The 22,008-nt window shown below is 41.0% G+C and overlaps 1 protein-coding gene across 3 annotated transcripts in view; it reads left to right on the top strand.

Moving 5' to 3' along the window:
• Positions 1 to 22,008, top strand: part of LOC124720053 (histone acetyltransferase KAT2A) — a 343,302-nt gene that overhangs the window by 280,156 nt on the left and 41,138 nt on the right. For all 3 annotated transcript variants that reach the window (XM_047245315.1, XM_047245316.1, XM_047245314.1), the window contains 2 exons: positions 10,538 to 10,758; positions 15,212 to 15,372. In XM_047245315.1, coding sequence (XP_047101271.1) covers positions 10,538 to 10,758; positions 15,212 to 15,372 — 382 coding nt within the window. The remainder of the gene's footprint in view (positions 1 to 10,537; positions 10,759 to 15,211; positions 15,373 to 22,008) is intronic.

The following is a 22,008-nucleotide window of genomic DNA, read 5'->3' as shown; positions in this document are numbered from 1 at the left end:
GTGCACTACTATACCCCAGAAACAAAACAACAGTCAAAGCAGTGGAAACATGCTGATTCTCCGCCACCAAAGGAAGCAAAGACAATTCCTTTGGTGGAAAAGGTCATGGCTTCAGTGTTCTGGGATACGAAGGGGATTCTGTTTGTAGATTATCTCCATACTGGACAAACAATTACTGGAGAATACTATGCTAACCTCCTGGACAAATTGCAACAAAAGATGCACGAGAAAAGGCCACGTTTAGGAAGTAAGAAAGTCATCTTCCAATCAAGACAATGGGCACCCACACATGTGCTGTTGCCATGGCAAAATTACACAAACTAAGGTATGAATTGTTGCACCACCTGCCTTATTCACCTGATATGGCTCCGTCAGAGTTCCATCTATTCCCAAAACTGAAAATTTTTCTTGGTGGACAAAGATTCACTTCAAACAAAGAACTGATAGCCGGAGTTGACAGCTATTTTGCAGGCCTGGAAGAAACTCATTTTCGAGATGGGATCAAGGCACTGGATCGTTGGATGAAGTACATTAATCTACAAGGGGACTACATTGAAAAATAAAAGAATTTTCAGTGATGTAAGTACTTTTTTTCTATTCCATTCCAAGAACGTTTCAAACCACCCTCGTAAATACACTAAAAGAAAAAAAAAAAAAAGAAAGATCACAACACCAAAAACTAATTAATGTAGAGTAGTGGAATTTTGGGAATACATTTGTCTAGGTGACATATGTAAGTGATTAACATTGCAAGATCAAAGGCTAAGTGTGAGATAAGCCATTGCAGATGGGAAGTGCTGGTACATTAATAACCAGTGTAAGTTCCGGAATGTTGAAAGCAAGAATGCAAACATCCATGCATTGTCTTGTACAGGTGCTGTATGTCGGTTTGTGGGGCAGAGTTCCACACCTATTACCGGTCAGTACTGGGACGGTTAATACTGTTTGTGGATGATGCTGGAGTTAACATCCAATGATGTCCCGTATGTACTCGGCTGGAGACAGATCTGGTGATCGAGCAGGCCAAGGCAATAAGTCAACACTCTGTGAAGCATGTTGGGTTACAACAGCAGTAGGTGGGCCAGTGTTATCTGTAGGAAAATACACTCTGGGATAGTGTTCACGAAAGGCAGCACAATAGGTTGAATCTCCATATTGATGTACAGATTTGCAGTCAGGTCGTGTGGGATGGCTACGAGAGTGCTCCTGTTGTCATACAAAATAGCACTCCAGACCATAACTCCAGGTGTAGGTCTAGTCTTTCTAGCACGCAGACAGGTTTATTTATTTATTTAACCTGATCAGATTAGGGCCATCAGGCCCTCTCTTACATCGGACCAGTGTTCCACACATGCAGCATTTTCCACATCAGAGTTACGTCATGAACATAGTTTAAATGAGAAAATTAGCTTACTCTAGTGACAATATGAATAAAGAGTAGTGAGTAAGACCTAATAAAGTAAATGCGGAAGTATTTTTACAACAGTTGCTATACATACAGATTATGATAAAAGCAATAATAATAACAGTAAAACAAAAAAATCAAATAATAATGATAAACCTGACTAAGACCTAATAAAGTAAATGCTGGCAGTATTTTTACATCAGGTGCTATACATACAGATTATGGTGAAAGCAATAATAATAGCAGTAAAAAGAATCAAATAATAATGACAAACATGAGAAAGATTGGCAATAGTAATGAAGGTTTGTGCAGATGTACATTAATATCTTGGTGTGTAAAGTAGAGATGGGCAAAACTGTTCTTTTCAGAGATCGGATCAGAACTGTTCACTCCCTGAAATGAACTAGCTCTTTTTCATGACTCACCACTCATTCACAACAGAAAATAAATGGAAGGCACATTGCCCTTTAAACTTGGTTTATTCCAGTACTATGCCTGTATTTTGATCTTATTTGATCCTATTTTGAAGTAACACAGATAATGAGTAAGAATTTTGTATTGTTTATTGAAATTTCCACGATATGACAAAGTTTTTGATTATTGATTGATTTTGCACTATTGTGGTTTTTTGGGTGATCGAAAAATGTTGTAACTTGAGATTTACATTAACAATATATTTGGCTATAATGTATTAAAATTTCATTAACCTCGTACAAATACATCGCAAGCCATATATTTTTAAAGTGAACATTTCCTTCCAAAGACGCCTAAAATCGCAAAATCCGTACTACAATAAGAAAGAAATTTATAAATTTGACTGTAAGACCAAAGTGCTGCATATAGCCTTCCACAGAATAAAACAAGGAAAAATTGGTGTATCACTTTTGCTATATGTTTATCGGTTCGCTCGTAATTAAAGTGTAAATTAGAGTGACCATAATAAAAAATCCTATAGTAAGAGGAGTCGTCAGGAACCTAATCCGATCAGTTTAAACAAATAAAAATAAAATAAAAACAAATGATGTATACATAACGTAATTATGTAATACACATAACGGTATTACTACGAAGAACAATATCCAGTAGAGACGAACTCCGATGCAGAGGCGCTGAGTCAAGCAGGTCGAGCCGCGAGCTGTATTACTGCGTGAGCTAAGACCGCAGAGACCAGAGTGACACCTGAGTTGCTTTGCTCAACGCTCAGGCTAGAGTCGAGAACGGTGGGGTGAGCGTTGAGCGGGCGAGTTCTGAGGGTGGGGGGAGCGGTGAACGGCCACCAGTCACCCGCTCCGAGACAAATCGTCCGTTCTCTTGCGAGCAGGTTGTTGCAAGTAGTTCTTATGTTCTCCGCTAGGAGGCTCTCTGTCCTGTTGCTCGCATCAACTGCCCAGAGGGCAGGACGTGCGACTGAAACGATCGCTGACGGAGTGCGACGCTAAGTTAAGGTGCGCCAGACACTGCACGCGGCAGAGGAAGCACAGAGACGGCACGGCATGTGTGAAACACAAAATGCAATGGGGCACTGCATAATGCAGGCAGCCAAGGCAGAAGCAGGGTAGAGGCCGGCGCTGGCTGTGTTGTGTGGCGTGCAGTGTGCTGTGACCAGCAGAGGCCCCACTGGTCTGCTCCGTCTCTCTCTCTCTCTCTCTCTCTCTCTCTCTCTCTCTCTCTCTCTCTCTCTCTCTGCTGTGGGAAACGTTTGGAGCTACCGTTCTTTTTTTCTGAATCACTGATTGTTCACTCCTTTGAAAGATTCAACTCTATGAATTAGTTCAGGAGCGGATCGCCCATCTCTAGTGTAAAGTAGATGTTTACTAGTATAGTGAGTTTTGGGTAAGGGAGGTTTAAGGAGGGGGAGAGAGGGAAGTAATGAGGTGAAGTGCATTCATGTACAGAGGAAGGCATTACTGTTGCTTAAGAAGATACGTCATTAACTGTTTTTTTGAAGCCGGTCATGTTTTTAAGTTCTCTAACATAACGAGGGAGGTTATTCCAGAGTCGGGTTCCCGCTACTGTAAAGTACTTGGAGAAGGTGACTGAGTGATGCAGTGGAACGGAGAGGATTTTATTATGATGGGAACGTGTGTTTCTGTCATGTTGTTCCGACATGAGTGTTAGGGACGAGGAGAGATATGAGGGGCAGTGTACATTTATAAGGCAGTAGATGAGACAGAGTGTATGCAAATCTCTGTGTTTGTCTGCACGCAGCCAGGACAATTTTGCATATGCTGGTGAAATGTGATCAAAAAGTCGAATGTCACAGATATATCGGACGCAGGCATTCGTGACCAGTTCTAGACGTCGGGAATTTTCCTGAGATAGGCCTTGTAGGATAATATCGCTGTAGTCAATGATTGGGCGTATAAGCGTTTGTACTAATTTCTTTTTCAGATCAAAAGGGAAGAGTTTTTTATATTTTTGTAGGACATGAAGGGATGCTGATGCTTTTTTGCACACTGGAGTTACGTGCTCCGTCCAATTTAGATTTTCATCTATTATTACTCCCAAACGCTTTGCTGCGGGAGAGAATCATCAAATACGACGTCCAATCTCAAAGGTAACTACACTACTGGCAATTATTATTGCTACACCAAGAAGAAATGCAGATGGTAAACGGGTATTCATTTGACAAATATATTATACTAGAACTGACAAGTGATTACATTTTCACGCAATTTGGGTGCATAGATCGTGAGAAATCAGTACCCAGAACAACCACCTCTGGCCGAAATAACGGCCTTGATGCGCCTGGGTATTGAGTCAAACAGAGCTCGGATGGCGTGTACAGGTACAGCTGCCCACGCAACTTCAACACGATACCACAGTTCATCGAGAGTAGTGACCGGCGTATTGTGACGAGCCAGTTGCCGGCCAACATTGACCAGACATTTTCAATTGGTGAGAGATCTGGAGAATGTGCTGGCCAGGACAGCAGTCGAACATTTTCTGTATCCAGAAAGGCCCGTACAGGACCTGCAACGTGCGGTCGTGCATTATCCTGCTGAAACGTAGGGTTTCGCAGGGATCAAATGGATGGTATAGCCACGGGTCGTAACATATCTGAAATGTAACGTCCACTGTTCAAAGTGCCGTCAGTGTGAACGAGAGGTGACTGAGACGTGTAACCATTGGCACCCCATACCGTCACGCCAGGTGATACACCAGTATGGGGATGACGAATACACGCTTCCAATGTGCATATACCGCGATGTCGCCAAACACGGATGCGACCATCGTGATGCTGTAAACAGAACCTGGATTCATCTGAAAAATGACGTTTTGCCATTCGTGCACCCAGGTTCGTCGTCGAGTACACCATCGCAGGCGCTCCTGTCTGTGATGCAGCATCAAGGGTAACCGCAACCCTGGTCTCCGAGCTCATAGTCCGTGCTGATGCAAACGTCGTCGAACTGTTTGTGCAGATGGTTGTCATCTTGCAAATGTCCCCATCTGTTGACTCAGGGATCGAGACGTGGCTGCACAATCCGTTACAGCCGTGCAGAAAGATGCCTGTCACCTCGACTGCTAGTGATACGAGGCCATTGGGATCCAGCATGGCGTTCCGTATTACCCTCCTGAGCCCACCGATTCCATATTCTGCTAACAGTCATTGGATCTCGACCAACACAAGCAGCAATGTCGCGATACGATAAACTGCAGTCACGATAGGCTACAATCCGACCTTTATCAAAGTCGGAAACATGATGGTACGCATTTCTCCTCCTTACGCGAGGCACGTTTCACCAGGCAATGCCGGTCAACTGCTATTTGTGTATAAGAAATCGGTTGGAAACTTTCCTCATGTCAGTACGTTGTAGGTGTTGCCACTGGCGCCAACCTTGTGTGAATGCTCTGAAAACCTAATCATTTGCCTATCACAGCATCTTCTTCCTGTTGGTTAAATTTCGCGTCTGTAGCATGTCATGTTCGTGGTGTAGCAATTATAATGGCCAGTAGTTTATAATGCTCATGACTGCTACAGTGTGTATTTAAAGCAAACCTGATTTTCATCTGCATACTGGTGCTGCTATTACCTTTCTTATGCGACTGGCGTGAAACTGGAATATACGAGGATCATTCAATAATTAAAGAGACAAATTGCTCTGGAAAAAAAAGCGTTTATTTTTACAAAACAATACTTTTTCTACTTTTCAGCATAATCTCCTTGCACATTCATGTACTTGTCCCAGTGAGCTACAAGCTTTCTTATTCCGGCTGCAAGGAACTCTTTATCTTCATGTTTGAACCAATTTCCCACAAACTTTTTCACATCCTCGTTGTCCTGGAACTTCTTCCCATGTAATACCTCTTTCAGTGCACCGAACGAATGGAAATATTAGTTGCTAAATCAGGACTGTAAGGGGGATGAGGCCATACTTCCCAGCCCATTTTGTCAATGGTTTCACCGGTTCGTTGAGCAATATGAGGACGTGCGTTGTCTTGCTGGAGTATCATATCCCTTCTCTGAGATCCACAATGTCTCTCTCTCTCTCTCTCTCGTGGCTGGCTTCACCTCGTTTAAACGCAAATCTGAGTAGTATTGGCTGTTCATTGTACACTGCTCTTTGAGATAATCACAAGAGATTGGACCTTCAGCATCCCAAAACACTGACGTGACTTTTCTTCCTTATAATTGGGTTTTGAATTTTTTCTTGACAGATGTGTTGGTGTGCTTCCACTCCATGATTTGTCTTTTTGATTCTGGCTCGTAACAGTGAAACCAAGTTTCATCAAAAGTTAAAATTTTGTTGAGGAAGCGCTCACCTTCTCTTTCATAACCATTTCTAGCTCTGTGCACACTCACAACCTTGTTTCCTTTTGTAAATGTGTCATCTCCTTTGGGACCCATCTTGCACATGTTTTGCAGTACTTCATCTTGTTACAGATAATGTTATGAACTGTGTCAGTACTAACTTGAACCTTATCAAATACATTTCCACAGTCACACGGCAGTATGCATGAATAATGTCATCAATTCGATTTTCAAGTGAAGGAGTTGAAACTGCAACTGGTCGGCCAGAACAGTGTTTGTCAGTCACTGAGTTGTGTCTGTTTTTGAACTGCTCCACCCACTTGTAAAAATTTGCATGATTCATACAACCTTCACCATAAACTTTAGACATTCTGCAATATATATTCACCGGTTTCCCACCTTCAGCAAGTAAAATATGCATAACAGAACGTTTTCAACTAATGAGGACATTTCAAGTGGACTCGCCATCTTGAAATTTATTTTTGAGGTTATAAACAAAACAATGTTAATACATCAGCTGATCAGTGCTCATTCCAGTGATACCAACTTAAATCTATAAAAGTAACAAACTTGTCCTACTAACAGTTTTTCCCCAGACCAATTTGTCTCTTTAATTATTGAATGACCCTCATATATCATCCTTCAGATGTAGAAACAGAACCTGCCAACTTTCATTTAAGTTAAACAACTCCTTTGTGGTGTTGCGATTTTTTTTTTTTCTCTCAATGTTGTTGGAACAATACGGAAGATTATCATCGACGATGTGTTCATCATGTGGTAGTTGAAAGTATTGAGGCAGTCTCTTTCAGCATCTCCCCACCTGGATACAATGTCAGGAGGAATAAGTTGCTCATGGCTGTAGTACGGAGTAGCTGGACCTTCAGAACAAAACTAAAAGGTGATTACATTGGAAGAAGAACAATCCGGGGTAACTTAGAACATGTCACACTGACAGATCTACCACACAGTGTTTACTGCTCACACGCACAAGAGGAAATGCATCTCATTCTAGGGCTGATAGAGAATACTTATGAGATGTATTGATGGAGTCCGATCGATGTAAACTTTAAGAAGACAATAAGTTAGTTGCTCATTCAGCTTGGACATCACAAATTATTTGGTTGAAGTTTAAAATATGGTGTAATATTTCTTAATTACATGCAAGATTAGGTAGAGAAGTCTGATTAACCTACAAAGGAACTGTGATCAAGGGCTAAGCTAAAGAAGATGTAAATTGTATTGCATGTTACACCACAGTGCTGAAAATAAAAATGCAAAAGATGGTGAGTGAATATACTGTAAAGATTGCTAAAAAACAGATAAGATGATAAGGGAACAAGATCATTCATAATGTTTCATAGATCCCATCAAGGAGGGAAAACTACAGGGATGTGGAATGTGATATACATTAAGAGGGGACATTCACTATTTAAAAGATGGACCAAATGCACAATTTTGAAGATATGGCAATGACATTTTGTATCACGCCTTACATGAAATTAACACATGTACTGTTAAGTTCCTTTGATTATAAATATTTAACTTTTCTTTTAAGGAATTTAAAAATTTTATTTTCAAAAAATAATATATGTACCTTTTCTCAGAAACTGTTAAAGAGATTTCTACGAAATTATGTTAAACAACTACAAAATGTGTGTGTAGAATATCACTCAAAAGCAATGAGCTGTGTGAACAATTCCACCAGGAGATTCTTACCATGAAGTATCATTATCAGTGATACTAGGACGATGCAACTGTGAGCAATTACTGTTTGTTTTTGTTTAGATAGATGGGTGAGACGTCATACAAAAGGAAGCATCCTCATTCCATTGCTGCGAATAAATTGATGTAAAACTATGTTGTACATCAACATTTGTAATGATGATTACTGTATTGATGGTATATGTGACTTTCTGACTAATATGATGATGGTTTTAATGTTTTTGAATAAGTTTTGGGCAATTTGTATCTCTCTGTGGTTTTGTTAATGTTTGCGACATACTAGAGATAAAATTGAATTTTTTTTGTTATTATTTTGTACCTCAGAAACATGATCTGATATAGAAAAACTGGTTTCATCTCTGAATTTAGCACTTTAAAATGAAGTAAACCTACCTGCTTAGAAACTAGTTGCAGAAAAACAGTTTAAATTTGTTGACTAGTGTAATATTATGATCACTTTAGTCCACAGAATAGTTTGCTGCAGGTCTTCATGCTACTGTATCCTGTGCAAGCCTCTTCATCTCCAAATAACTTCTGCAACCTACATCATTTTGAACCTGCATACTGTATTGAAGTCTTAGTCTCCCGCTATAATTTTTCTCCCACACTTCCCTCCACTACCAAACTGATGATCCCTTGATGTCTCAAAATGTGTGTTACCAACCGATCAATTCTTTTAGTCAGTTTGTGCCATAAATATATTTTTCTGTAATTCATTTCAGCATCTCCTCATAAGTTACACGATCTACCCATCTAACCAGCAGTGTTCCTCGGGAACAAAACATTTCAAAAGCTTCTATTCTAGTTTGCCAGAACTATTCATCTCCCAGCTTTCATTTCTCTACAAGGCTACAAACCAGACAAAAACCCACAGAAAAGACTAAACACATTTAAATTAATATCCAAATTTCTCTTTTTCACAAATTCTTTTCTCACAACTGCTAGTCTGCATGTTATAATCTGTCAGTTATTCTGCTGCCCAAATCTTATAACTTCATTGGCATCTTTGACAGAATTACAGTGTCATCAGCAAACTTCAGAGTTTTTATTTCTTCTCTCTGAACTTAAATATATCTTTTCCAAGTATCTCCTTGGTTTCCTGTAGTGCTTGCTCAAGGTACAGATTGAGTAACATCAGGGATAGGCTACAACCCTGCCTCATTCCCTTCCAAACCACTGCTTCCCTTTTATGTCCTTTGCTTCATATGACTACAGTCTGGTTTCCTTAGAAATTATAAATAACATTTTGCTACCTGTATTAATATAACAATTATACGAGGGTCGTTCAATAAGTAATGCCCCACATTTTTTTCTCCAAACATATGTACCGTTAACAGTCAGAATTTGGTGACAAGATACATCAACATCTCTTGTCCATGTCTTATTTTTCTACGCAGTTCTATGGCCATACGCCAATGTTGTGGAAGAACATGTATTCCCTGCTGGTAAAACCTCTTGTCCTGTAGCCAATGCCGTGTTTCCACTTCTGACACTCTCATCATCTTCAAAGTGTGTTCCCCATAGAGAATCTTTAGGCGGCCGAAAGAGATGGAAGTCTGAGCGTGCCGGGTCTGGACTGTAGGGTGGATGACACAGTGATGTCCAGCCCAATTTGGCGATGCGTTCCCGGTTTCTCAGACACGTGTGTGGGCGTGCATTATTGTCAGAGCAAGATTTCTGCTAGGTTCTTGCCCAATCAAACACCTCAGAAATGGTTCTTGAGTTTATTCAGAGTTTTCATGTATGCCTCATAATTGATGGTTGACATTCTCAGCTTCACAGCCACAAGAATGACACCATCACAATCCCAGAAGACTGTTACTGTGACTTTTCTGGCAGAGGGTGTTGTCTTGAATTTCTTCTTTTGTGGCGAATGAGGATGATGCCACTCCATAGGCTGTCTTTTGTTTCCGGCGCAAAGTTGTGCACTCAGCTTTCATCCCCTGGTGAGAGAAAGGCCTCTCCATCGATCTCAAAATGCTCCAACAATTCAGAATAAATAGCCTTACTTTGTATCTTGTGGTCCACCTTGAGCATTTTTGGAACCCATTGTGAGCACCTCTTTGAATATCTGAGAGTCTCGATCATTACTGACGCAGTTCCAATGCTGACCGACAACTGTCGAGCCAATTGCCGAGTTGTGATGTGCCGGTCAGCACGAATAATGTCATCCTTACAATGTCTGAAGCAGTGGCTGCAATCCGGACATTCCGAGTGTGGCTGATCGTGGAGCTCTGTTTCTGCATTTCCTGAGGCTATAACTTTCTTTACCCATCACACAACTGTACTCTTACCAATTGCTGCGTCACCGAACACTACACATAAACACTTATGGATGTTCACCGTGATTTCTTTTTCTGCACACGAGAATTCAATAACAGCGTGCTTGGTCGTTATGTGAGTCATATGCAGACGCCATTTTGAAACTGTGCTGCGCCTCGGCCATCTGCCAGAACAGTTTGAAACTTCACGAGCACACAAAATGAATGTCAAATATGAAGCAGCAACAAGGACATTTGTCTGTGTATATTAATGGCTTTTTAAAAAAAAATGTGGGGCATTACTTATTGAACGACCCTCGTAATTATATAATTTAATTACGTCACATGTTCCAACCTGTTGTTTGGCAACATACACCGAGCTGCTCTGTTCCGCAGTAAGCACAAGACGCTGGCCCTGATCAAGGACAACCGGCCCATCGGCGGCATCTGCTTCCGCATGTTCCCCGCACAGGGCTTCACGGAGATCGTGTTTTGCGCCGTCACCAGCAACGAGCAGGTCAAGGGCTACGGCACGCACCTCATGAACCACCTCAAGGACTACCACACTGGCCTCGGAATCCTGCACTTCCTCACTTTTGCTGACGAGTTTGCAATTGGTAAGTATCGGTACAAGTAGCAACGTAGTATTAAATTGCTGCACAGTGTCTAAAAGCACTCTGTTCAAAATGGTTCAAATGCCTCTGAGCACTGCGGGACTTAACATCTCAGGTCATCAGTCCCCTAGAACTTAGAACTACTTAAACCTAACTAACCTAAGGACATCACACACACTCATGCCCGAGGCAGGATTCAAACCTGCGACTGTAGTGTTCGCGCGGTTCCAGACTGTGAAGCGCCTATAACCGCTCGGCCACAAGCGGCCGGCAAAAAAGCACTCTGTCTGATCATCGATGATCGGCTTGCGCTGAAAAGTGTTTTGAGGTATTTGCTATGATACTAACTTTTTACCTCACACACACGTAGGTATCCAGTTGGGATTAAGGGCAACAGAAACATTCCATACGCCTAGATTTCCAGAACGCTTTTGAGCAATGCCCCACTGCGCACTGTTAACAGAGGTCCGAGCTTTTGGAATAGCTTCTCACAAATGTGAGTGGCTCGAAGAACCCAGTACATTATTCTGGAGGGTGAGTGTTCGTCAGAGGCAAAGGCATCATGAGGAGTGCCCCGGGAAAGTGTGATAGGACCATTCTTGTTCTTTTTATACGTAAACAGTGAGGTGGATATGGTAAGCAGATGTCTCCGACTGTTTGCTATTGATGCGTGCAGGGCAGTGTTGCTGTGGAGTGGCTGTAGAAGGATACAGTATGACTTGGATAGACTTTCCATGTGGTGTGATGAATGGCAGCTTGCTCTGAAGGTGCAAGAACTTATGAGTGGGAAAAACAATGGTGTAATGTTTGAATGCAGTATTATTGGGGTAGTGGTGCACCATGTAACAAAATCATGCCTATTAAATAGCTAGGCATAAATACTTGTTTTGTAAAGAAAACTGCCGTTTCCTGCTGCTACTTAATTTATTCATCCCATACGTATTTTGCCTTATTGTGTTCTAAGGCATCAACAGTCAGATGATTTGCTGATCTCCGTTTCCTCACATCTGGTCTGGAGGTCGCACTACCACTTTTATTACTGCCACACAACTTTGCGTTCTGACCTCCTTCACACTGGTCACCATGTTTCTCATTCTTTTTTGCGGTGTGCTATTGTTCTTTTGCCACTTGATGTAACTATTTCACCGGACACTGCTTTTCACAACGTAAAGTTACTGTAGGGAACCTTTGCTAGTAGACCTGTAGTCTCAGCTGTACTCCAAGTCTTCCAAGCCAATACGTTTGCATCAGGAAAAGCTTCAAGGCCACCATAATCTGCAGGATTCCCCCTTACAACAGCCAAGGTCAGCCATGTATTGCCTCTAAACACAGCAGAAACATCACACGTGAACTGTATTCTCAGTGCACGGAAGACATTTCGACCACCAATAAGCTGCTGCTTATTGAATTGCCCAGCAAGGTCAGTGTCTGTTGCCTTCAAAGACTTGTACACAGAAACACTGCACTGCATTCAGAGGTACGTTAACACAAGTGAATGTACGTCTGCAATGGTCGTCACCGTTGGTGGCACAGTGTTTCTGTGTACAAGTCTTTGAAGGTAATAGACACTGACCTTGCTGGGCAATTCAATAAGCAGCAGCTTATTGGTGGTCGAAATGTCTTCCGTGCACTGAGAATGCAGTTCACGTGTGATGTTTCTGCTGTGTTTGGAGCCAGTACATGGCTGACCTTGGCTGTTGTATGGGGGAAGCATGCAGATTATGATGGCAATATTTATGTTGTGAAAAGTAGTGTCTGGCAAAATATTTATATCGAGTGGCAAAAGAACAATAGCATACCACAAAAAAGAATGAGAAACGTGGTGAACAGTGTGAAGAAGGTCAGAACGCAAAGTTGTGCTTGTACGGCAGTAATGAAAGTGATAATGCGACCTCCAGACAAGATGTGAGGAAATGCAGATCAGCAAATCATTCCACTGATGATGCCTTAGAACAAGATAAGGCGAAATGCATATGGGATAAATAAATTAAGTAGCAGCAGGAAAAGGTAGTTTTGTTTACAAAACAAGTATTTATATGCTTGCTGCAGAGGATGGCCACACAAACAAACTTGTTATCTAGTCATAACACTGCAAAGTGGAAGGTGAATGGTTGATGTTGATTTATTGTGAGAATTTTAGGAAACTGTAGCTCTTGTACAAAGGAGATGATGTACAGAACACCATTGCTGAGTACTGCTTAAGTTTGTGGGATCCCCACCAGGTCAGATTAAAGGAACACGATTAAGAAATTCAGAGGTAGATTTGCTGCTGGTAAGTTCAATCAACATGTCAGTATTATGAAAATGTTCCGTGAACTCAAATGAAGGGAAGTGGACATTATTTTTGCAAACCACTACTGATAAAGTTTAGAGAACTGACTTTTGCATCAGGCTGTACAATGATTGTAAAGCCATGAACATACATCTGACGTAGGGACCACGAAGACAAGGCAAGAGAAATAGGGCTCATATGAATTTTACAGATAGTCATTTTTTCCTAACTCCATTTCCAAGTGGAACATGAAGGGAATGTTTAGCAGTAGTACAAGGTACCCTCCACCACACACCATATTGTAGCTTGTGGAGTATATATGTAGATGTAGATCGTTGGAGGGGTGGGGGTTACAATAAGTGAATAGCAATAGCAAGCAGGGTGCAGTAAAAGCAGATAATGTCCAGGGGGAAATTTTGTGTGGGGAACCAGATTATGAGTTGAGATTATTTAATCAACAGATATTGAAATTCTTAAATTACATCCTACAATATCACTCTTTTCAAGCAATATTGGAGTGAAGTGTACCCTACCATACTGAGATCTCCATGGAATATCAGGGGTGCAGAATAATGGCTTCAGTATTCTTTATAGTTGGAAAAGAAGAATGTAGTGATTGCTTTCAATTACATTTTTATGGATGTTTACGCAAGTGACTTAAATTGCAGCTTTTCACTACATTCATCAGAGTGCAGAGCATGAAAATAATATTAATTGTATGACTCAAGAATTCCTGCCAAAAGATTTGTAACTGATGATGAAGAATACATGTGTGTTTACATGAAACTGGAGTGAGCATGCTATAAATTATTCAGTTACAACCGGGCAGTGTGATTTTTATTGAGGTCCAATACACTGGTTGTTTATCTGGCAGTGTCACTTATTTGTGTACTTGTTCAGGGTGTAGAGCACATTCTAAAAAGTTTTGCACACAGTCCACTTAAGTTTACTCATCGTGCTAGCCAAGAGTTACCAATTCTTCACATGTCTGTCTGGTGCCTTTAGCAGTTATGTTTGAGTTTCAAGCCATACAGGATTCGACGGGTACAAGCCCTCTTTGGTGGTGATATAGAACATATAGAGTTTTGTGAATTTGTTCTGGATGTGAAAATGGAAAATAAAATTTCCTTTCACATTTAGTGTCCAGTAATGAGGCCAAGTTCCATGTAAGTGGAAAAGTGGACTGACAAAACATAAGGATATGATGAACACAGCAGCCCCACACCATAGTTGAATATAAGGGAGACACTCTGAAGCTCCGTGTGTGTTGTGCCATTTGTGCTTTGCATAAAAGACTGTTACAAGAATCATGTACCTGATTATGTTGGCAATCTGTTTTTTGGCAAAATTGCAAGAACAAGATGAGAATTTCATTTTTCACCAGGACAGACCATCACCACACTGGCTCTTGCATGTGAGAGCATTTCTAAACAATGAGCTGTGTCAGCAATGGATCTGCACAATGTGCAGTTCTGGCATGTTACGACCATCACAAACTAATAGTTCAGAATCATGGTTGGGTTCCCTCCCCACATTTATCAGCACTTTCTCGTTTGAACTCTCAAACATCCATTGAGCTCACAATACGTGTTTTTTGGGAGATTCTGCATTTGTGCCTCCTCTTCCAACAATGTTGGGTGTAGTGTAACACTGCATAGCAACAGCAGTGACTGTAGGGTTCCAGACATATTCGCAATAGTATGGGATGATGGTACTTGTCATTTGTCTGTCATGTGCCCTCTGAAGTGCACATTGAACATTTATTAAGGGTAGGTGTGGTACTAAAGGTAACTGTAAAAAGAACCCTGAGGTTCTATGTTCATGCATGTAAAAGATGTAAATCTGTACAGCTCCTCTGAATATTAAAACATTGTAAACCTTGGAATTAGTTAAAATTCACCCCAAGTTTCTGTTTTCGTTAGTGTAGATGATATGGTCTTGCAAAATTTGGTTGAATCTTTTTGAAACACCTTGTATAAAGATATTTGTGGTGATTATTTGATAAAGTAATTAATCCTTGTTCTAAACATGTATCAAGTTGGAATGAAAAAACTAATGATCATATTTTTAACTTTGTACCTCAATATCCTTGATGACTCCCTCATGAGTTGTAACTGACTGTGTCACATTTCTTGTCACCTATGTGTTTTTACAATATTGTTTAATGCTCACATTTTTTCGCAGGATACTTTAAGAAGCAAGGCTTCAGTAAGGACATAAAGATGAACCGGGCGCAGTACCAGGGGTACATCAAGGACTATGAGGGTGCAACCCTGATGCACTGTGAGCTCAACCCCAAGATTGCGTACACTGAGTTCTCCGCTGTTGTACGGCGGCAGAAGGAGGTTGGTCTTGCGATGATTACTGGTTTTTGTAGTCGCCCTCACATGCTGGGTTCCTTGCCGTGGTTTTGTATTTAGTTCAATAATTTTCTGAACAATGCTATAGTAAGCAAAACTTAACATGAATTACAACCCAGTTAAGTGGACAAATCGGCACATTTTTCTCACCTACTCAGTTTGTGTAACATCTACGTGCTCCCCAAAAGTGACAACATTCATAATATCTCTGCTGTTACCACAGGAATGATGAATTTTCAGTTCTTTCGAAAGAAAGTGAAGCTGAAAGAAAGGCGTGATTCCACATAACTACAAAATTATGAAATACACACAACTGTAGTATCAAAAGCTCCATCAAGTTGTTCGCAGTTGGTGCTTCTGTCTGTAGGGGACGGAGGAGTGGGGGTGGGGGAGGGAGCATTGTAGCACCAGGAGACTGCAGCAAAATGCAGGAAGACCTGGAGAGGATTGACAATCCGAGCAGTGGCTGGCAGCTGTCAGTTGCTGCCAAAAATAAATCTCCACATTCATCTGCTACTCCCAAGTGACTAACAATTCATTTCTAGCTAAAGAGAATGTCTTGTGAAATGCTGCATGTTGCCATCAGCTGAAGCTATGACTCAAGAACTGCTCTCCAACATTTAGAAATGTGTCAGCAGCAATAACAATGTGCTGTATTTGTACATATTTTCAGTTATGAGGTGTTGTTTCTGCAAAGAAAATATACTGTTTATCTTATGGATAAGAATAATTATTGCTCATCTTTTACAACTAAATTTTTGTTATAATTCTAGTCCAAACATCAATCATCTACTTCTGTTAAGTGTCTGCAGGAAAGCACTCGTGGTCTAGGGAGAATCAAAACGCCCTCGGTCCCGCCACTGCTTACATTTTGATTAATAATCAGCATTGGCAGCCGAAGACTTCCAGCGTAAGAAGTCAGCCTCATTCTGCCAACGGCCTTGTCAAAAAGGACGGAGGAGTGGACAGAGGTTCAGGGCACTCTCTTCCCCTTGGGGTGGGAAATTGCCCGTAAGGCGGAAGAATCAACAATGATCAACGGCATGAGGATGCAGAAGGCAATGGAAACCACTGCATTAAAGACACACAACATGTATCCACTGGAAATGTGGCCTGTAATTGGAAAAGTGTCATGATTATCTCTCCATTGGCAAAAGATTCCAGAATAGTCCCCCATTCAGATCTCCAGGAGGGGACTGCCAAGGGAGAGGTTACCATGAGAAAAAGATTGAATAATCAACGAAAGGATAATGTTCTACGAGTCGGAGCATGGAACGTCAGAAGCTTGAATGTGGTAGGGAAGCTAGAAAATCTGAAAAGGGAAATGCAAAGGCTCAATCTAGATATAGTGGAGGTTAGTGAAGTGAAGTGGAAAGAAGACAAGGACTTCTGGTCAGATGAGTATAGAGTGGTATCAACAGCAGCAGAAAATAGTATAATAGGAGTAGGATTCATTATGAGTAGGAAGGTAGGGCAGAGAGTGTGTTACTGTGAACAGTTCAGTGATTGTGTTATTGTTATCAGAATCGACAGCAAACCAACACCGACAATGATAGTACAGGATACATGCCAATGTCGCAAGCTGAAGATGAAGTGATAGAGAAAGTATATGAAGGTATTGAGAGTGCAATACAATATGCAAAGGGAGATGATGATTTAATAGTCATGGGGGGCTGGAATGCAGTTGTAGGGGAAGGAGTAGAAGATAAGGTTACAGGAGAATACAGGCTTGGGACAAGGACTGAGAGAGGAGAGAGACTAATTGAGTTCTGTAATATATTTCAACTAACAATATCAAATACTATGTTCAAGAATCACAAGAAGATGAAGTTTACTTGGAAAAGACCGGGTGATACAGGAAGATTTCAGTTAGATTACATAATGGTCAGACAGAGATTCCAAAATCAGATTCTGGATTGCAAGGCATACCCAGGAGCAGATATTGACTCAGATCTCAATGTAGTAGTGATGAAGAGTAGGCTGAAGTTTAAGAGATTAGTCAGAAAGAATACATATGCAAAAAAGTGGTATACAAAAGTACAAAGGAATGGTGAGATACACTGAAGTTCTCTAAGGCTGTAGATACAGCAATAAAGAATAGTTCAGCAGGCAGTACAGTTGAAGAGGAATGGACATTTCTTAAAAGGGAAATCATAGAATCTGGAAAGAAAGACATAGGTACAAAGAAGATAACGGTAAAGAAACTATGGGTAATGGAAGAAATACTTCAGCTGATCGATGAAAGAAGGAAGTACAAAAATGTTCAGGGAAATTCAGGAATACAAAAATACAAGTCATTGAGGAATGAAATAAATAGGAAGTACAGCATGAAAAATGTGAAGAAATAGAAAAAGAAATGATAGTCAGAAGGACTGACTCAGCATATAGGAAAGTCAAAACAATCTTCGGTGAAATTAAAAGTGAGAGTGGAAACATTAAGAGTGCAACTGGAATTCAATTGTTAAATGCAGTGGAGAGAGCGGATAGGTGGAAAGATTACATGGAAGGCCTCTATGAGGGCGAAGGTTTGTTTGATGTGATAGAAGAAGAAACAGGAGTTGATTTAGAAGAGATACGGCATCCAGTAGTAGAATCATAATTTAAAAAGACTTTAGAGGACTTAAGATCAAATAAGACAGAAGGGATCGATAACATTCTATCAGAATTTCTAAAATCATTAGGGGGAGTGGCAACAAACTGGCTATTCATGTTGGTTTGTAGAATGTACGAGTCTTGCAATATACCGTCTGACTTTCGGAAAAATATCACCCACACAATTTCAAAGAGTACAAGAGCTGACAAGTGTGAGAATTATCGCACAATCAGCTTAACAGCTCATGCATCCAAGTTGCTGACAAGAATAATAATCCAGAATGAGATTTTCACTCTGCAGCGGAGTGTGTGCTGATATGAAACTTCCTGGCAGATTAAAACTGTGTGCCCGACCGAGACTCAAACTCGGGACCTTTGCCTTTCGCGGGCAAGTGCTCTACCAACTGAGCTACCGAAGCACGACTCACGCCCGGTACTCACAGCTTTACTTCTGCCAGTACCTCGTCTCCTACCTTCTAAACTTTACAGAAGCTCTCCTGCGAACCTTGCAGAGAATAATAATAAGGATGGAACAGAAAATTGAGGAGATGTTAGATGATGATCAGTTTAGCTTTAGGAAAGGCAAAGCCACCAGAGAGGCAATTCTGACATTGTGGTTGATAATGGAAGCAAGACTAAAGAAAAATCAAGACACATTCGTAGGATTTGTCGACCTGGAAAAAGAGTTCAACAATGTAAAATGGTGCAAGGTGTTTGAAATTCTGAGAAAAATAGGGGTAAGCTGTAGGGAGAGATGAGTAATATACAATATGTACAAGAACTAAGAGGGAATAATGAGACTGGAGAACCAACAATGAAATGCTCAGATTAAAAAGGGTGTAACACAGAGATATAGTCTTTCACCCCTACTGTTCAATCTGTACATCGAAGAAGCAATTATGGAAATAAAAGAAAGGTTCAGGAGTGGAATTAAAATTCAGAGTGAAGTGGTATCAATGATGTGATTCGCTGATGACCTTGCTATCTTGAGTAAAAGTGCAGAAGAATTACGTGATCTGCTGAATGGAATGAACTGTCTAATGAGTACAGAACATGGATTGAGTGTAAATCAAAGAAAGATGAAAGTAATGAGAAGTAACAGAAATGAGAACAGTGAGAAACTTAATGTCACAATTGGTGGTCATGAAGTAGTTGAGGTTAAGGAATTCTAGTACTTAGGCAGCAAAATAACCCATAACAGATGGAGCAAGGATGACTTCAAAAGTAAACTAGCACTGGCAAAAAGGGCATTCTTGGCCAAGAGAAGTCTACTAGCATCAAAATAGGCCTTAATTTGAGGAAGAAATTTCTGAGAATATATGTTTTGAGCACAGCATTGTATGGTAGTGAAACATGGACTGTGGGAAAACTGGAACTGAAGAGAATCGAAGCATTTGAGATGTGCTGCTACAGACGAATGTTGAAAATTAGGTGGACTGATAAGGTAAGGAATGAGGAGGTCCTACGCAGAATCGGAGAGGAAAGGAATATGTGGAAAACACTGATAAGGAGAAGGGACAGGATGATAGGACATCTGCTAAGACATGAGGGAATGACTTCCATGGTAGTAGAGGGAGCTAGAGGAATTCATCCAGCAGGTAATTGAGGATGTAGGTTGCAAGTGCTACTCTGAGATGAAGAGATTGGAACAGGAGAGAAATTCGTGGTGGGCTGCATCAGAAGACTGATGACTACAAAAAATTTTTAAAAAAATATAATAATAAAAAAAATTTGCAGTGGATCTAGAAATAAATAAGAGAGTTAATTGTTTGATTAACTAAGAATTTTTTGTTTTGAGATACATTGATGAGGTGAAACGTTATGACCACTTTGTTAATAGCATGTTAGTCCCATTTTGGAATGCAATACAGCAGTGGTTGTGTGTGGCATCCACTGTACAAGCCCTTGGTAGGTCTCCTGAGGTACGTGGTGTTAGGTGGATATGTACAGGTCACACAATTCCTGTGAACTGTAGGCCGATGGTTTGTTGGCATGGATCTGATGCCCAGTAGAGTCCCAGAAGTGTTCCATTGGGCTCAGACCACACAAAGTTGTTGGCCAAGACATCAAAGTGAGTTCCCTATGAAGTACCTCATCAAATGTATCAAGATTCTGGCCTTGTGACAGGACATTTATCCTGCTGGAAAATCTCCATCAACAGGGTTGCTACGGGTTCTGGGAATCGGGGAATACCAGAGAATATCAAACATGTCAGGGAAATTTGAAAAAAAAAGAAAGAAAAGGAAAATACTGGAAAAATCTCATTTTTGTGTACTGAAGTGTCATGCACCATCGTTGGCTGGGTGCAGCTGAGTACATGTGCTGCTTCCCCACTCCCTCATTCTTACTGCTTCTCCCCTTCCCACCCCTCCCTTCAGCTTGTAGTCAGTGCTACCACCACTTCTTGCCCTAGCCCAACAGCTGCAGACGAGAGGCAGGGAGGCGTGAGGAATGATTTGTTTGTATCCGATTCTCAGAGACTGCAGACACAGCGGCCGTAGGCGGTGGTCACATGTGCGTGGGTCGTGTCTGAGTGATTGTGTCAATGTGTGTGTGCTCGTGCTTTCTGACCTAAGCTATGGCTGGATATTTAGTTGTGAGAGTGTGATTGTCCTTTTCTCCGTGTCTGTCTGCAGCTCAGCAATAATCTTTACGATGAGTTGCTACCTATCCTCATTATTATTGATTCTCAGAGTATTTGAGCACTGAAAGACCTGAGTCAAAACAAGGCCCCCGGAGCAGACAACATTCCATTGGAACTACTGATGGCCCTGGGAGAGCCAGTCCTGACAAAACTCTACCATCTGGTGAGCAAGATGTATGAAACAGGCGAAATACCCTCAGACTTCAAGAAGAATATAATAATTCCAATCCCAAAGAAAGCTGGTGTTGACAGAAGTGAAAATTACCGAACTATCAGTTTAATAAGTCACAGCTGCAAAATACTAACACGAATTCCTTACAGACGAATGGAAAAACTAGTAGAAGCCAACCTTGGGGAAGATCAGTTTGGATTCCGTAGAAACATTGGAACACGTGAGGCAATACTGACCTTACGACTTATCTTAGAAGAAAGATTAAGGAAAGGCAAACCTACGTTTCTAGCATTTGTAGACTTAGAGAAAGCTTTTGACAATGTTGACTGGAATACTCTCTTTCAAATTCTAAAGGTGGCAGGGGTAAAATACAGGGAGCGAAAGGCTATTTACAATTTGTACAGAAACCAGATGGCAGTTATAAGAGTCGAGGGACATGAAAGGGAAGCAGTGGTTGGGAAGGGAGTGAGACAGGGTTGTAGCCTCTCCCCGATGTTGTTCAATCTGTATATTGAGCAAGCAGTAAAGGAAACAAAAGAAAAATTTGGAGTAGGTATTAAAATTCATGGAGAAGAAATAAAAACTTTGAGGTTCGCCGATGACATTGTAATTCTGTCAGAGACAGCAAAGGGCTTGGAAGAGCAGTTGAATGGAATGGACAGTGTCTTGAAAGGAGGATATAAGATGAGCATCAACAAAAGCAAAACGAGGATAATGGAATGTAGTCGAATTAAGTCAGGTGATGCTGAGGGAATTAGATTAGGAAATGAGACACTTAAAGTAGTAAGGAGTTTTGCTATTTGGGGAGCAAAATAACTGATGATGGTCGAAGTAGAGAGGATATAAAATGTAGACTGGCAATGGCAAGGAAAGCGTTTCTGAAGAAGAGAAATTTGTTAACATCGAGTATAGATTTAAGTGTCAGGAAGTAATTTCTGAAAGTATTTGTATGGAGTGTAGCCATATATTGAAGTGACACATGGATGATAAATAGTTTGGACAAGAAGAGAATAGAAGCTAATGAGGAAGTACTGAATAGGATTGGGGAGAAGAGAAGTTTGTGGCACAACTTGACCAGAAGACGGGATCGGTTGGTAGGACATGTTTTGAGGCATCGAGGGATCACTAATTTAGTACTGGAGGGCAGCGTGGAGGGTAAAAATCGTAGAGGGAGACCAAGAGGTGAATACACTAAGCAGATTCAGAAGGATGT

The sequence above is a fragment of the Schistocerca piceifrons genome, chromosome 11 (assembly GCF_021461385.2).
Source record: "Schistocerca piceifrons isolate TAMUIC-IGC-003096 chromosome 11, iqSchPice1.1, whole genome shotgun sequence".
NCBI lineage: Eukaryota > Metazoa > Arthropoda > Insecta > Orthoptera > Acrididae > Schistocerca > Schistocerca piceifrons.
Note: the sequence above shows the minus strand (reverse complement) of the source record. Positions and strands in the feature narration are given on the sequence as shown.